The sequence below is a fragment of the Sciurus vulgaris genome (genome assembly GCF_902686455.1).
Source record: "Sciurus vulgaris genome assembly, chromosome: 4".
Lineage (NCBI taxonomy): Eukaryota > Metazoa > Chordata > Mammalia > Rodentia > Sciuridae > Sciurus > Sciurus vulgaris.
In genome coordinates this window covers 37,383,171-37,400,291 of record NC_136464.1, presented here as the reverse complement: position 1 = coordinate 37,400,291, position 17,121 = coordinate 37,383,171, and the positions used below count along the sequence as shown (strand labels likewise).

At 36.6% G+C, this 17,121-nt stretch overlaps 1 protein-coding gene across 4 annotated transcripts in view; it reads right to left on the bottom strand.

The window, feature by feature from the left end:
* The window catches only part of IDE (insulin degrading enzyme), a 91,964-nt gene that overhangs the window by 66,753 nt on the left and 8,090 nt on the right, over positions 1 to 17,121 (bottom strand). For 3 of the 4 annotated variants that reach the window (XM_079137550.1, XM_079137549.1, XM_079137552.1), the window contains 3 exons: positions 4,420 to 4,604; positions 3,169 to 3,376; positions 274 to 443 (listed from right to left, as the gene is read on the bottom strand). In XM_079137550.1, coding sequence (XP_078993676.1) covers positions 274 to 443; positions 3,169 to 3,376; positions 4,420 to 4,604 — 563 coding nt within the window. Of the gene's footprint in view, positions 1 to 273; positions 444 to 3,168; positions 3,377 to 4,419; positions 4,605 to 8,545; positions 8,668 to 17,121 lie in introns of those variants that run through there. The other variant, XM_079137551.1, reaches the window with a different exon arrangement.

Below are 17,121 nucleotides of genomic sequence, written 5' to 3'. Positions count from 1 at the left end.
TTCAATGAGCTTTGAAATGAGCCTTTAAAAAGCACTTCCATTTGGAAGGCAGATTTCAGAATAAGACAATTATCTTCTGCCTTTGAAATGTTAGATATCACAACTTGACTGTTCTGCTTCTTAAACATTTAGAACCCTATTTGAATAGGATTCAAGTAGGAGTGGGAAATTCTTAAATCTATCATGAACTGTAAAACACAATGCAGTGAAAAGAGACTGTGTGTTTAAAAGAGGTCAAGGAGAACTAATGTATGAAAGCAGCTGTTGACAAACCTGTCCCAAATTTGCTGAAGGGGTGTTTAGGATTCCCTGTAGCTTTTTCCAACTGAAAGAGTCTCCAAGCATCATTCATCACATTCTTCTCATGTTCTGAATCAACTGCATTCACTTCTCTGTCTTTACAACTCTCATCAAACAAGGGGCACAGGAAAAATTGTGCAAACCTAAGGGTGTGAAACATAACAATTTGAAACTGTCATTTTAAAAGAACAGACTTTAAAAAATATTTTTGAAACTTAATAGACAGGAAATGTGAATTCTATATAAATAGAAAACATCACCATTGCTACTATGAAAAAGGAATTTAAGTTGTAAGTAATAAAATAAGAATATAACATTAGGCATATATAAATTCAGAGGCGCTGATCTATTCCAGAGATGCTAAATAATTAGTGGAAATATAAATAGATTAACACTAAAAAGTCAGGGTAGACTTACAGAGATAAAGCAATCTATATGAGATTTGCAATTTGGCATGTCTATGAAAACCTTACTCTGTATGACTAATTCTCTAAAATAAAAGGTGGGGGACAGGTGAGAGTTTTTAGCTGAATAAATCTTAAATTTACAGTTTTAGATGCAATTTCACTAAGACTCAGGCATGGCACCTCAGGACAAACAAATTAAGTGACCTACTTTTAAAAGGCATGATTTGAATATTTTTTCTTCTTATGGAGAAAAACAAACAAACTTAAATTAGTAGGGAAAAAAAATGCAGTGAAAAACCTAAGGTATGACACATTAGTTTGACTAAGCTATAATTATGGGTTTTTATGAATTAGTAAGATAAACAGCCTATGAATTTTTAATAAGCAGTGATTCAACAACTAACATGGTGTGTAAACCCTAACATAAGTAACCAATATACTTTTCTTGAGGCTATTCTTTAATAATAGTTCCAAAGTTTAACCAAAATACCCTTAGCTAATAAATTCATTTTTCTATATTGAATAGCAATTTAAGTCATGATTTCTTTTTCTTCCTTTCTGTTTGATACTGAGGACTGAACCCATGGGTGCCTGACCACTAAGCTATACCTCTAGCCCTTTATATTTTTTATCTTGAGATCTCACTAAGTAGATTAGGACCTCACTAAGATGCTGAAGTGGGTCTTGAACTTGCAATCCTCCTGCTTCAGTCTCCTCCATCACTGGGATTACAGGTGTGTGCCACCGTGCCCAGCTCCAGTCATGACTTCATTTAGCATTCTTCTCAAGAAAGTTTAGATCCTACTGTGTACACCTGTACTCCCAGCAACATGGGAAGCTGAGGCAGGAGGATTGTAAGTTCAAGGCCAGCCTTCACAATTTAGCAAGACCCAGTCTCAAAATAAAAAACAGATCAAAAAGGCTGTGGATGTAGTTTAGTGCTACAGGGCTTGCCTAGCATGTGTGAGCACTTGGTTCAATCCCCAGCATGCACACACACATATACACAAGGAAGGAAGGAAATTAATTAATTTTAGATCCTATCCTACCAGAATGAGGCCCAGAATTAAGATGCAGTGAAGAGCAGAGATTCTGAATTCTGGACTACTAATAAGTAGACTTAAGAGACTCTTGGGTCTATAAGCATCTTAGTTACTACACCTCAGTTTAGCTGTCAAAGAGGCTACTGTCATTACTTGGTATTTATTTTAAGTGTGTAAATGAATATGATACTGTGCTAAGTATTTTACACATAGAAAAATCCATCTATCTGGATTCTACAAAGATATACAACAGAGATATTTATAAATATGTAATCTCCTACCTACTTCGATACACTGAAAATAGGGAAAGTGCCTAAGAGCTACATACCAAAGTTGTATAGGCCCGAATAGAGTATGTTTATGACACAGAATAATCAAGTGTTTAAAAGATGGTCTTATACATGTGGCTTTTTACCCTAAACCATATAACAGACATCCTCCACCACACAGAACATCTGTCGCAGCATTTATAAAGCAAGAAATGAAATTCAGTGTATGAACCCGTGGAACTCATTAATGGAAATCTCTTGGAAATATACATAAAAGGTGATTAGCCACAAAGTTGCTGCCTAAACACTGAAATCTAAGAGAATAAGTAGGAAGCAGATTTGCTTTGACCAGTCAGTATCGTAAACCCACACCTTTGTCCAGTTACAGACTTTGTCCTAAGGAATAAATGCGAACTATTCATTTTTTAAAACAATTTTACTACTATTAATATAGTCTAAGCAAATAAAGCTGACAATGATCAAAACTAAAAACTTAAAACTTTATTACAGATCCTCCCCAAACTTTATTGCAGAACTGTATATTGGAAACAGAAAACTATAAAAATTCACTACCAAAAACTTAGTGAATACTGAAAAGGAATCCCTAACACAACAAAAAATTAGAAGGTGTTGGTTATATAGAAAATTGATCAAGAAATTAAACTGGACTAATGGAGCTTACTCCAAAAAATACTTTCAAAATATCCCTAAGATTCAAACAGCCGGTCAAAACATTCCATATCTATTAAGTACCTTTAAGAATGTGAGGAACTAAACAACACAATATTGAAGGTCAAGCATTCTGGAACAGGTTATTCTTCTTCATGTGCTTTAGATGCAACACTTGTTAAAATGGGAAGTGCCAATAAGAATTTTATAAGTCAATACAATATCTTGTAGGCCTGAAGGTTGGTTAAACTCATGCCATTGTTTTTCCTCCACCACAAAGTAAATACATGTCATTCATCATGTTTTCTTTATTATAACACTATTTTTCCTTTTTATAAACCACAGGGGAAAAAACTGGTTAACATGTCATTTGTTAAAACTTAAAGCCATGAAGTCATCTTTGTAAAAATAACAACTATTATTTTTATTAATGTGATTAAGTGCACGAAGTTGGATAATTCACAGGGTATTCAGCATTACCTGTCTAGGGCACCTTCTAGGTGTTCATGGGAAACATCAAAATAGTAATTGGTATGCTCTCCACTGGTAAAGGCATTTGAACTTCCTGCATGCTCACTGAGAAATTGGCTGTATTCATTTTCTTTAGGGTATTTCTTTGTTCCCAAAAAAAGCATATGCTCACAAAAATGACTTAAGCCAGCAATATTTGGAGGATCTGACAATGAACCTGAAACACATTAAAAAAAAAAAAATCTGCTAAATGTACATACAGGTAAGACATTGATTAAAGTGACATTAAATGTAGAAGAAATGTGCACATTAGAGTTTACAAAATATGACATTAATGTAACAAAGTGAAAAAAATCAGAACTGTAAAGAATAGGAACAAAATTTTCTTGCTGCAGATCAACTTAGGTGGGAATCTAACAAAATGTTTACAGTAAATTTAAGATTCATTTGACATAGGCAATTATAGTATGCCAATAGATGTACAAGGGGTTTGGTACAAAATAAAGTATTAACCTAGTTAGACACAAGTTTTCAATTCTGTGAGCATAATAAATATTTAAGTATTATTTCAAAGTTATTACAAATGGTATATTTGTTGTTCAATTTAAATTTTTATAGGTGTTCCACATCTGAGATGATGGAACAAAATGGGTTAAAAATAAATAAGATGAAGTAAGGGGAAGGGGATACCATACCTTATCTTTAGGGGATACTTTCCAAGGCCTCTGTGGAGGGAAACCCTGGGCAGTCACTATGTATACTATGCTTTTTCCAATGCATACAAATCTACAGTAAATCTTAATTTGTAAATTAGGTACAGTAAGAGATAACCAAGACATGACAATTATAACATCTGCAAAAAAATTACTTAAAAGTTGTAAATTGTTTATTTCTTGAATCCTCCATTTCATATTTTTGGACTGCAGTGAACTGAAAACATGGGAGGTAAATCGTGAATAAGCAAGGACTGCTTCACAGGTGAAGAATCTCCCTTACTATGGACCTAGAGGCAGGATTCCTAAATTGTGGAGTAGGCTTGTCTTCAGTTTTCTAGAACTGACAAATTGTTTAAAATAATAAAAATTTGTATTCCCACAAGCAACACTGAAAGACTTGTTTTTTAGCAATAAATAAATAAATAAATAAGATATATAGAACTAAAAACTACCGGGTATTTACATTCATATGGAGAGTTATAGTAAATGTCAACATTAGATCAATGAAACTGAACAAAGCTTAATTCACAGTTTTATATTGTACCTATGTGTACATCAAGTGCTGCTGATGACTTATCCGTGGTGGGATCACTGATGAGAAGTACTTTGATACCATTGGCCAGCTCTAGTCCACGGTATTCTCGCTTGTCTTCAGGAGATTTGATAATGTGATTTCCTATTCTCTTGATAGCAGGATTATTCATTTTGCTGTAAGTCCTTTTTTGGAAACTAAAAAGAAAAAGATCATTACTTGTTGCATTGTGCCTACTTTTTTTTGTTTTATTTTTTAAAGGACAAAGAATGACATCGAGTGAATCCATATAATACATTATCAGATAAAAGAAACACCGGGAGGAAACTTTTATTGTTGCTGGGGATCCAACCTAGGGCCTCAGGCTAATGCTAAGCATGTGCTCTACCATAAACCTATATCCTCAGCCCCAGAAGAAACTTTTTATAGTCTATTTAAAGAGTGTAGTCATTCTTCGCCTGTGTCTTACCCCTCCTCATTCTTTCAAAGATATGCTAACATTGTTTTCATGGAGTCATATTTGAATCTATGGGAGTACATGGATGGGGTTCTTACACACAGTGGATTGAGAAATCAGTTGGTCAGTGTGCTAACCTAGAATAAATTTTTCAATTACCAGTAACTACTTACATACACAGGGCTATCTGCTAGAGTAAATAAGGTTAGAGGTTATGTAAGAATTATTACTAGGACAGCCAAAACATTACTCAACTGATGATATTCAAAGATATCTAGGTCTCATGGGTAAGATACACACATGCTCATAACAATAAAGAACAATTCTTTGAAATCTTAATACAGTATAAGAGACAATTTTTTTATTTTAATTAAAAATCATAAATTTACATAGGGCAATGTTGTTTGATAGACAATTTTTTAATCTGCTGAAGAGTTGCATGACAGTGCAAGAACAGTTTGACAATCTTAACAGAGATGTTAGATTAATTCTCTTACAAAGGGCTTCCTCTGATAGCTCTCCCTGTCTTTTCTAGGAGGGTTAGAGATGGAATGATAGAAAAGGACTACCAACACAAAGAATGCTGTAAAGGTATTGGTTGGTATCAGTGCAGTAAAGGAATTTTCCACGTATGTTTCTCTCTGTTTCTGTCTGTCTGTCTGTCTGTTTCTCTCTCTCTCTTCCCCCCCCCCATACTGGGGACTGAACTGAGGGGTGCTTTATCACTGAGCTACATCTCCAGCCCTTTATATTTTTTATTTTGAGACATGGTCTTGCTAATAATTTGCCGAGGCTGGCCTAGAACTGAAAATCCTCCTGCTTTTCTGAGCAGTTGCATGTATTTTTGGGGTGCTGGAGATAGAATCCAAGGCCTCATACATACTAGGCAAGTGCTCTACCATTGAGCTACATCCCAATCCTCAGTTCTCCATGTACAGTTTTTCAGAGTAAGGCAGTTTCTTTCTTTCTTACTCCACTTCGTTGCCCTGGCTCTCTTTCTACTGATGTAATCTCACTATGTCACCCAGGCTGCCTTGAACTCATGATCCTCCCAACTCATCCTCTTGGGTTGCTGATATTATAGGCATGTACCACTACACTCAGTTCCAATGTACCTTTTATCTGTACTGGGGACTGCTTAAGAGACAAAAAATTGATAGGAGGTTGAGGCAGGAGGCCAGCCTTGGTAACTTAGAGTGTTTCCAAAAAAAAAAAAAGGGATGGGGATATAGCTCAGTGATAAAGTACCCCTGAGTGCCAAAAGAAAGAGAAAGAGAGAGAGAGAGAGACAACACACACACAAATTGAACCTACTAACCTACTGTCAGCAGATTCATCAGGTAAACACAACAACGTTTCTGAAACTATAGAGTAAAAGTGAGCTAGTACATTGGCTTCTTACCTAGAAGACAACATGAGTAGATTTGACTGTTCTTAAAGACTGGTAGTTAAATTTATTTTTTATTTATTTTATTTTATTTTTTTATTTTTATGTGGTGTTGAGGATCAAACCCAGGGCCTCACACTTGCTAGGCAAGTGCTCTACCACTGAGCCACAATCCCAGCCCCAGATTTAAACGTAAATCAGGGGTAGTATAAATAGGAATATAATTATTTTACATAAAATACTGTGTTAAAACCACTAGAGATTATAGGAGTAAAAATCTAGTTTGATTTTATCAGAATTCCTTCCACTCTGAAATTTTCTATAAATTGTTTAATCTGAATAAAAATTGATAAACCAAACAGGTTTGTTCCTAAAGATTGTCCCCTTGGCTGAGTGTGGTGGTGCACACCTATAATCCCAGCAGCTTGGGAAGCTGAGGCAGGAGGATCACAGGTTCAAAGTCAGTCTCAGCAATTTAGTGAGGCCCTAAGCAACTTAGTGAGACCTTGTCTGAAAATAAAAAAAATTTTTTAAAGGGCTGGGGATATGGCTCAGTGGTTAAGTGCCCTGGGTTCAATCCCTGGTATGAAAAGAAAAAAGAGAGGAGCGGTGGGGGGGGATTGTCCCCTTGTTATTTGAAGAGGTAATAACTGGAATTTTAAGGATCAATACTGTATGTCATACTAAAAGTATAATACTGGTTATCATATAACAATTTAAACAGTGTTAATGGTCTCATCCTATTTATAGTAAAAATAATTTCTTGAAAAACAAAGTACAAAATATAATACTAGCATTTTTGGGATATAAGGCCCCAGTTGGAAAATTCAGAGCAATCTGAAAGTGAAAAGTCATTATTAACAACTATTTTCAACTTCATTAATAATAAGACACTTAAAATTCTAGATGATAGAAAATGGTCTATTTAAGACTCCAGGACTGGGATCATGGCTCAGTGGTAGAGCGCTTGCATTCCATGTGTGAGGCAAAGGGTTCAATCTTCAGAACCACATAAAATGAATAAATAAAGGTATTGTGCCCATCTACAACTAAAAAAAAAAAATTAAAAAAAAAAGACTCCAGAGAGGAGCTGGGGTTGTAGCTTGGTAGTAGAGTGCTTGCCTAGAAACATATGAGGCACTGGGGATTGAAAAGTAAATAAATTAAAAGTAAATAAATAAAATAAAGGTATCGTGTCCATTTACAACTAAAAATATTAAAAAAAAAAAAAAAAAAAAAAAAGACTCCAAAGAGGGCACAGAGAACCTCAGATAGCAGTTTTGGTTAATAGATTTCCCAAAGGATAATCTGTTTAGAATGCAGCAAACGTTGTCAGGCAAGGTGGTGCACACCTATAATCCCGGCAACTTGGAAGGCTGAAGAAGGAAGATCACAAGTTCAAAACCAGCCTCAGCAACTTAATGAGGGCCTAAAGCAACTCAGCGAGACCCTGTCTCTAAATAAAATAAAATTTAAAAAGAACCTGGGTTGTGGTTAAGTGCCCCTGGGTTCAATCCTTGCTATCAAAAAACAAAACAAAACAAAAAAAACAACAAACCAAAGGCTTCCATTGCTATCATTTATGAGCAACTCCCTCTATTTATGCTTGCCCCAGCTAGTTTGACAGGGAACCAAGGATTACAAATGATTAAAATGTGATGATGATGAAGTTAAACTTCTGTCTAATCCATAACAGTTGTAAGAAGGTCAAATACAGCTTGTTCACTTTGGTAGTATAAACTTATTTTGCGGGAAGTTTAAAACTCATTATATAAAGATAACAACCCTCAACTATAGTCTACATTCTGTACTTTTTTCAGGGTTTCAATTTCCCTTGTCCAGGTTTTCATTTTCTCAATAAAAAATATTTAAAATGGAAAAAGAGAGTATGATACAGGTAAACCGTTAATGAGATTGGGAGTTCCTAGCCCAATAAGAACCATTTACAAATGATCAGAGTCCACCACAGGCATGGATATACTTATTTGGACATTGTAGCTGTGCCTGATTAATATCCCTGGTGGGGCTGATAGTAAAGGAATATTCTGTTATACATATAAAATTTAGTCTGACTACTTTTAGATGTTTGTACACAGGGCACAGGATCAAGAACAGGTATAAATTACTAAGCTGCCAATGCTACTAAATTATATCATGACTTCTGGAAAGAGAAAAAGCCAAAGAAACAGTAGCAATATTTTCAATTAAGACCCATTGCCAAAAATTCATATTCAAGAGATAATTTGGCTTTATCTATAGTATATTAAGACTTCCTACAAAGATCTGATTCCTACCTTCTGGAGAACTGAAGGAGATGACTGGGAATTCCTCTGATGATGATGATGAATTCACCAACAGCTTGTCTGTCTCTGTATTTATATTTATACTCATGAGATCACATGTCTGTCTATCTCAGCTCCCTCATTAGCATAAGCCTTCAACAGTAATTTTATTTATTGCAAATGTTCTCCAATAAGCAAGCAATCTGATGTCTTAGATGACAAGTAAGTGCTAAATCAAATGCTTTCCCAGACATTTATTTGATATTTTTAACTTGTCAAAGTCAAAATTTTAGGAGCAATAAAATTGCTTTCAATTTTAGGGACATTATTATACTCAATTTTAGGTACAGAATTGTCAGTTTTCAGCATTCTGATAAAATGGGGAAATGTTTAGTAATTACAACATATTTTGTGATCTTGTTCAGAATTTAAAACAATATAACCACAGAAGGCAAAAGCTGAAAGATTCATTATGTTATCTAGTACTTTGCAGTCTATAGACTGGCAGATCCTCCTGACAGTTCATGAGTTGGTTAAAAATGCAAAATATCAGAACCCATCAGACTTACTGAGCCAGAATGTGCATTTTAACATGATCTCCAAGTGGGCTAGTCTCATTTTACCCATGAGAAAAATGAAGTTCAAGGAACTTAAGTCACTTGCCCAAAATAATTTCACAAAAAGTTACAATCAGAACCATATTTAACTCCCTCCTGTCTTTAGCCTCACCTACAGTATCCAAACACTTTAGGAAGCCTATTAAGGTCCAGGCACTGCACCATGCACACTGGCTATAAAGAAAGATGAGCACACCAGAGCCCTCGCTGTAAAGGAACCCAGACCACTAACACAGAAACAGGTCATTATCTTTTAAGTGTGGTGACAAAGTTGTCCCCAGGGCACTACAGCACTACAGAATTAAAAAAGCGGGAGGGGGGGGCGGCGCACGGACACGGACGGACACACACACACACACACACACACACACACCCCTAACCCTGTCTAAGAGGGGAAAAGAGAAGGGAGAAAAGAGGTGAGAAACATGACAAATAAAAAGTAACGGGTCAACCAAAGTAGAAGGGAACACCTGATCAAGGTGTACTAATAAGAAAAAAGCAAGAGGAATATGGTGGGGAAAAGGAAGCGTGGTGTTCATGGACCCACAAACAGAGCCTCCACTTGAAAACCATGGACGTGGCTGGTGGTGCAGGTCAGCAGCAGAGCGCAAGCTTCACTCATACAGTACAGGTCCCCATGTTCCATCCCCAGCACTGCCCCACACACACAGAGAAAAGGAAAAAATGAAAAACAAAATATTATGGACACAGGTATATAAGGGCCTAAAATTCAAGTTGGCAAAAATGAATCCCCAAGTAGAGTCATTCCTATACTCCCACAACAGTTAAGTTTTATCAGGAAGAATAATCTTATTCATTTGATCTCCCCCCACTTTGTTTTACAGCCTATTTAATAATAGATTGGGAAATTTTACTTTACCTTTTGTGTCCTATCCACACCTATAGCACTCCACAAATATAAAGTTAGGCCCAATTTAGAAATTATGACCTATAAACCTGAACAGGTGAGTGATCATGCTAATAGTCAAATTTACAAATCAAAACCTCCCTTCTGTGGAACCTGCCTATCCACTCCCAAAACCATGGGTGGAAGCTGAGGCCTATGGCACTCCTGATGTGGAGGAGAGGCCCAGAGATGAAATGCCTGAAATCAGAACCACACTACATAACATCCTGCTTCCCAAAGGAGGCAGGGCAGAGAGGTGTCAAGGTAGTGGTGTGAGCCCTAAGATACCTCAATATATCAACATAGTTTAAGAACACAATTACCAATTAAGTGTTACTTAACCTAAACAACAGCATGTCTCCTTGGTTCTTCAGGCTCTTCTTGTAGGAACAGGTATTCCTTACTTCATACACCACAGATCAAAATCCTGCCAACTCAATCTGATTTTACTGTGATTAGATGGTATGCCTTAGTTCCAGGAAGAATGTTAGCTGTTCTAACTCTGTGTCCTGGTCCTCTGGAAAGGAGTTTACGATCAACACTTTCTACAGACTTTATAAAGGTTTAAGCAAATGAACAAACTTTCACTTTGTACCCCCTGCAGTTATACGTCTTACCGTAATTAATTATATAAGGTTTCCTACAGGTGTAGTTTGGACAAAGTGTTTCACAAGAACCCTTCTAAACAGTATTCAACCTACTAAAGACAGATGTCACTGTACAAAACTAATCCTAACAATCACTCCCATTTTTTAAAAAGTGCCATGTACTTTATGCACTGCTCATTTAATCTTTCCATTCTTATTAAGTGGTGGTTCACAACAGCTATAAGGGTCACACTCCTCAACCCCAGATGAGAAACAAGAACTCAGTGATTAATAAGTGACTTGCCCAAGAACAGTGACACAACTGATTTGTGGCAAAGCTGGAACTACAAAGAAAGAGGAAGCGTGGGAAGGGGAGGAGCAGTTGATAGTGCTTAAGGAAATCACAGAAGGCTTTCTTTTCCAGTTTCCAGTTTCCACCCTCACAGTCCTTCGCTGACCCCATTCTCCTTTCTCACAATCCCAAATAACAAAAAACAAAAATTAAAGTAGGTCAAAATGCTCCAAAGAAAGTTTTCAGTTTTTTTACTCCTTTCCCATATAAAATGAAGATAGGTAGTGGAAGGAATCTGAATTAAGAGTGCTTCTAATCTGCTGAAGGAATCCCTGAGTTGAAACCATCTCACTATGCATTGCTCATGAAAGGATAATGTGGGGGCTGGGGCTGAGTGGCAGAGGGCTTGCCTAGCATGTGTGAGGCACTGGGTTCAATCCTTAGCACCACAAAAAATAAAATAAACAAATAAAATAAAGGATAATGTGTGGCAGGATTAAATGTGTGTCTGAACGAGAGAAAAAGAGATGGTATAGAACTATCTCATGTGTGATAGGGAACATGAAAATATTACTACAGTAATTTCATAAAGGGTTATGGGTGATTTATTTTTGAAAAGTATATACTGAACTGTATGAACAGAAAAAAAAGAAAAAGAATCATCTTGGTAGATATGGAAAAAGCATTTAATAATGATTCATGTCTTTTAAAAAGAAGCAAACTATAAAAAAGAGAAAATTCCTTTATCTGAAAAATATTTACAAAAAATATAGCAATTATCATACTCATTGGTGAAATAAAGCAAACACTCCCAGTCTCAAAAATAGAATGCCACTACTTCTTCTACTTGACACTGTACTGGTAGTTCTAACCAGTCCAATAAAGCAAGAAAAAGAAACAAAACACATGAAGTTGAGAAAGGGAGGGGAAAAAACTAACATGATTCACATGTAACATGACTGTGTACAAAAAAAATTCCACTGGCTAGGATACAGAAGTCATGAAACATGTGATTCAGCTTTAAAAACTAGAAAAGCCAGGATGAATTACAAAATCACATTTTTTACAGATGTTGGAGTGTTGTGAAGAACTGAGGATTGGATAACCTGGAAGTCCAGAGAACGGAGAGCCCTCCAAGGTGAGCTGATGATCCTCCTAAACCCTTCTCTGGGAGTATCTGCTAACTCAGTATGGATTAAAGGTCTTGTTTGGCCCAACCAGAAGGACTCTACTAGGTGAAGGGACCCCATTAAGTTTTCAGTGGTAAAGTGATGTTGATGTGATAAAGTCACAAGAGGTCCCCAATTTCCAGCTAATTTTCCCCACAGGAGACTTTTTAAGATACCACTACGTATCTATCAGAATGGCTTAAATGAAAGATGGTAAATATCAAGTGTCAGAGAAATTACAAGGCAACCCAAACTCTCATATACTGCCATAGGTATACAAACATTTTCAAAAACTAGCGCTACATAATAAAGTTGACAATGTGGTATAAAAATCCTAATATTAGATATATATTCAAAATAAATGAATTTATATGTTTAGACCAACACTATTTGTTATAGCCCAAACTAGACATGATCAAATGTCCATCAAGAGTAAAAAGATAAATTGCAGTGTAATCACAAAATGGAATACACAGAAAGGAAAGTGAATAATTTAGAAAATAATACAGAACAAAGCATGATATGGATTAATCTCACTAATACAAGATTATCCTTCTAATTATATAAAGTACAAGAAGAACAAGTAATATCAAGCTATACCTTCATGTCAGGATGAACATGAGCCTTGGGATGCTGATAACAAGGGTGCTTGGCCCCTTAAAAGACATGGTTTTCTTCACTTGCCAGAGGCTCTCAATCCAGCCCCTGACCCACGGTAAGAGTGGGCCCTTTCTCCTACCCACATAGCACAAATGACCTTGCAGATTCACATTTACTAACTGATCAAACTTGAGCACAGTATTAAACCTCTCTAAGTCAATGCCCTCATCTGTGGCACCAAGGAAAGGACTCTGCCCGAATTGCCCAGGACTATGTATTTAATATTCAACAGTGCGTGGCACTTGGTAAGACACTCTATAGAGTAACTGCCTGCTTTGGTAACATGTAAATTACCTATCTGGGATGGGTATTATCTTCCCTGTTCAAAAGGAGACATAAGACCTAATTCCTCCTTTTTGTCCTTTTTTGTAGAAGAGTTTGATTTTATTTTGAGATTGAAGGTAAAGGAACCAAGTATAAGGTAACAAACAGTATTGCTGCAGTGGATGTCATTACTCTAAAGGTGGCAAGGTTTCATAAGACAAAGGAAGGTGTGCAAAGGCTTGTGTGTTATGTTCACCTAAGATCATGTACACAGATTTATTTTTCCTATTTCTTTCAATAAAACATTTAATGTCAAAAAAAAAAAAAAAAAAAAAAAAGAGAGCCAGCCTAAGGAGGGCTTCAAGGACATGTGCTCTTTATACAGGTATGTTCCATTGGTGAAAATGCATCAGATAGAATATTTACTGTATTTCAATAAAAAGTTCTTAAAAACAGTTTTTGAATCTAGGTGTTATGGTGCACACCTATAATCCCAGACACTTCGGAGGTTGAGGCAGGAGGATCACAAGTTTGATGTCAGCCTCAGCCATTCAGTGAGGCCCTAAGTAACCTAGTGAGACCCTGTCTCAAAATAGAAAATAAAAAGGGCTGAAGATGTAGCTAAGTAGTAAAGCACCCCTGGTTCAATCCCCAGTACCCAAATAAATAATCAAGAGGCTGACGTTGTAGCACCTGCCTAGCACAAGTGAGGCACTGAATTGGATCCTCAGCACCCCATAAAAATAAATAAATAAAATAAAGATATTGTGTCCATCTGCTACTAAAAAATATTTATCAAGAGAGGCAAGCACTAAATTAATACAAATAAAAACAAAATGATTAACTTTTGTTCTGTACAGAGAGGTATATATCTCCACCTAAGGGCTTGCATCTGTATGTACACTCTGGTTCTGACAGAAGACAATCTGTCTATCTTGTAAAATGCTGGTTCAGGAAACTTGACTTTTACTCTGCTTTAGTATAATTCTTCAAGTCCACATTGAGTCACTGACCAATTTTAGCCTATGTTTATTAATTACACATTACAAATAACCTCTTTGCTCCCCAGATCCCAGATACTGCTGAACCTTTTTGGTCCTACTGAACATTTTGACCTCATTTGGTTTTGTCAATCAGGACTCAGGTGAAATGTGCATCCATTAAACTGACAGAGGCACCTAAAACTCCATCAGACTTGGGCATCTTTCACAGAGTTTCTCCTGTAAAATATGTTTAAATAAACAGCATGATGCCTATTACATAGCAGGTATCCATGAATGGCAGCCTTATCATAATCATCATTATTATAGTTCTATGGAGGGTAAGATGCAAATAGATGACCTCAACAATCACCATGTTTTTACTAGCATTCTTAACACATACTCATGTAAATTCCAATTGTATATTGTCATCTCCAGAGGTCAAAAACACTCATTGGGCAGGTTAGTAATAGTATGGTGCCTTATATAACTAAGAGGAAAACAGGTAAGTAATTATCCCTGCATAATTGCTATTGGTTAGCCAATGTTTACAGTCAGTAGTTCTCAATAGGTGACAATTTTGCACCCTCCCCCAGGGGACATTTGGCAATGTCTGGAGACATTTTTTACTATCACAAATGAAGAGTGCTACCAGTTTGTAGTAAGCAGGGCTAGGGATGCCTCTAAGCATCCTACAATGCACACGGCGGCCCCTGCAACAAGGATTCATCTGATCCAAAATGTAAATAATGTTGGGGATGAAAGACCCTACTTTACAGATACGACTTTAAGATTCAAAAATAATAGATGAGAAATCACTACAACCAATTCTATTCATTTAAACTAAGCCCAGAAGATAGCCTCATCAAAATATGGGAAGCTATCTACATTATTCCTATATACGTATATGTATACACATATCTAAATCTAAATCTAAACTATCTTCTATCTATCTAAATCTAAACCAGAATTGTTGATGGACCTTTATTTTATTCATTAATTTATATGTGGTGCTGAGGATTGAACCCAGTTCCCCACACATGAAGAGAGGATGAAAACTAAAAATGAAGAAAAAAGAGAAGAAGTTTGCAGGAACTATTCTTGAGTAAGTAATGGAGTAAATACATTAGTCAGCCTTAGAAAGAAGCACTGCAGTGCACTGGACAAACCCTTACTGACTGCTCAGTATCTTGCACTGCACATATACTTTTTAAGGGATTATACCTTCAAGGAACCCATGAGATTGGCCTGAATATTCCCATTTTTTCCTGTATGGAGAAATTACACCTCTAAAAAGTTATTTGGTTAGAGATCCACAGGCATTAAACAGAAGTTAAGATACAAATTCACATCTTTACACAACAAAGCACCAACTTCATAATTACTTCGTTAAAAGTTTATTTTATGTTCAGAGACTATATATTTCTGGAAGGATATTCACAGGAATGGTGAGGATGGTTACCTATGGTAGGAGACTACCAGGTGATCTTTATTCTTTGTACTTCTCTATATGGCACAGAATTTACTGGACTCTAATTCATTAGGCTCTGTTTACTAAATTTATAAGCCCAAATGGAATTTGTGTTAACTTGGATTGTCCAGATCACAATATCATAGGGCTAATTAACAGAGAAAAAAATCTGGATTCCGTTTCTATTCATTATTGTTGCTGACAACTTCATTACCTTAAGAAACTTTTGTTGGCCAAAAACTGGGGCAACTTCCAAGTTTTTTTAAATGGTTTGTGATGTGGGGTAAAAGCTTTAAGCAGACAATAGAACAGAACCCACATAATTCCAGAATCTGCTTCCTCACTCAGTTGCTGATCTAATGTGGTTTGGCCCAATGCTGTCAAGTTTAGGCTCTGTTTTGTTTCTTTCTATACATATGATAACCTCTGGTAGTTTAGAAAGTAAGAGCCTAACTTCTGGGGGGGGGGGGGGGGGGGGAAACAAATGCTAATATTTCTTTTTCCTTTCCAAGTCCCCCCAAGTGTTCAAACACAAATGCTAATGTTTCTTTTTTCTTTCCTTTCCTCCCCCCGCCCCCCCACCCCGGTGTTGAAGGCATTACTGAAAGGAAAAGTGACACACACAAACAGAGATCAGGCGAGGAGATCCACACGTAGTTTTATTTGTCAGTCAGAGTCTGACAAAGGCCATCACTCAGAGAAAAGCGAGAGGCAGGCAGGGCTTAACTTCAGCGTATTTTATGGGGCAGTTTTGGATTGTTTGTGTAAAGTCATATAAGCTGCTTGCATAGAAGCTTGTGGTAGGGCACTGGGAGGATTGTGGTGGGCTGATGGGACATATAAGGAGGTATTTCAGTTGGTTGGTTAACAGATGGTGAGAGGGGAAGTTATATTTTAATTTTTGTTTTCTCTGTAAGTGCCCCTCTAGGGTGGGAAAGGGAAACTTATTCTAAAAGATGGTTGTAAGGATTGAAAATGGCTGCACCTAATGATTATAAATTGGACCTAATAATTATAAATCTAGCATTTTCACACTTGCTAGGCAAGCACTCCGCTGCTGAGCTATATCCTCGGTCTACTGTTTTATTTAGATATAAACTTTGATTTTAAAAGTCACCTTTCCATCCCCCATCTCATTAGCTCCTACAACTTTGAAATTACACTTACTATTCCACCCAGAAAACTAATAAATACATAACTTTCTTCTTCTCTCCATAGTAATGGTGGCATTGTTATCAGACCACATTTATTGAACATTTACAATGTGATAGAGACATACCCATTACATACCTCTCCTCAATGAATTCTTACCACACACCTGTGATAGACATAGTATTGTCCCCATTTTGCTGATGAGGAAAAAGAAGCTCAAAAAGGGAAGTAAGGGGTGCTAGGTCACATGCAGGCAGTGGTAGGGCCAGGATTCAAGTCCAGGCATTGTGGCTCCAATAGCACTGCAAGTTGAAGAATAATCACATTCTTATCAAGCCCCCAAAGGATCTGAAATAAGACAGACTCTTCCATAATACCATGACCAATTTATAAAAGCAATGTTCAAATATTCAAGACTATTGGGCAAAAAATGGAACCTACTTTATGTTGCTACAGCAGGCAAAACAAGGCTCAATCATAGATGGTAAT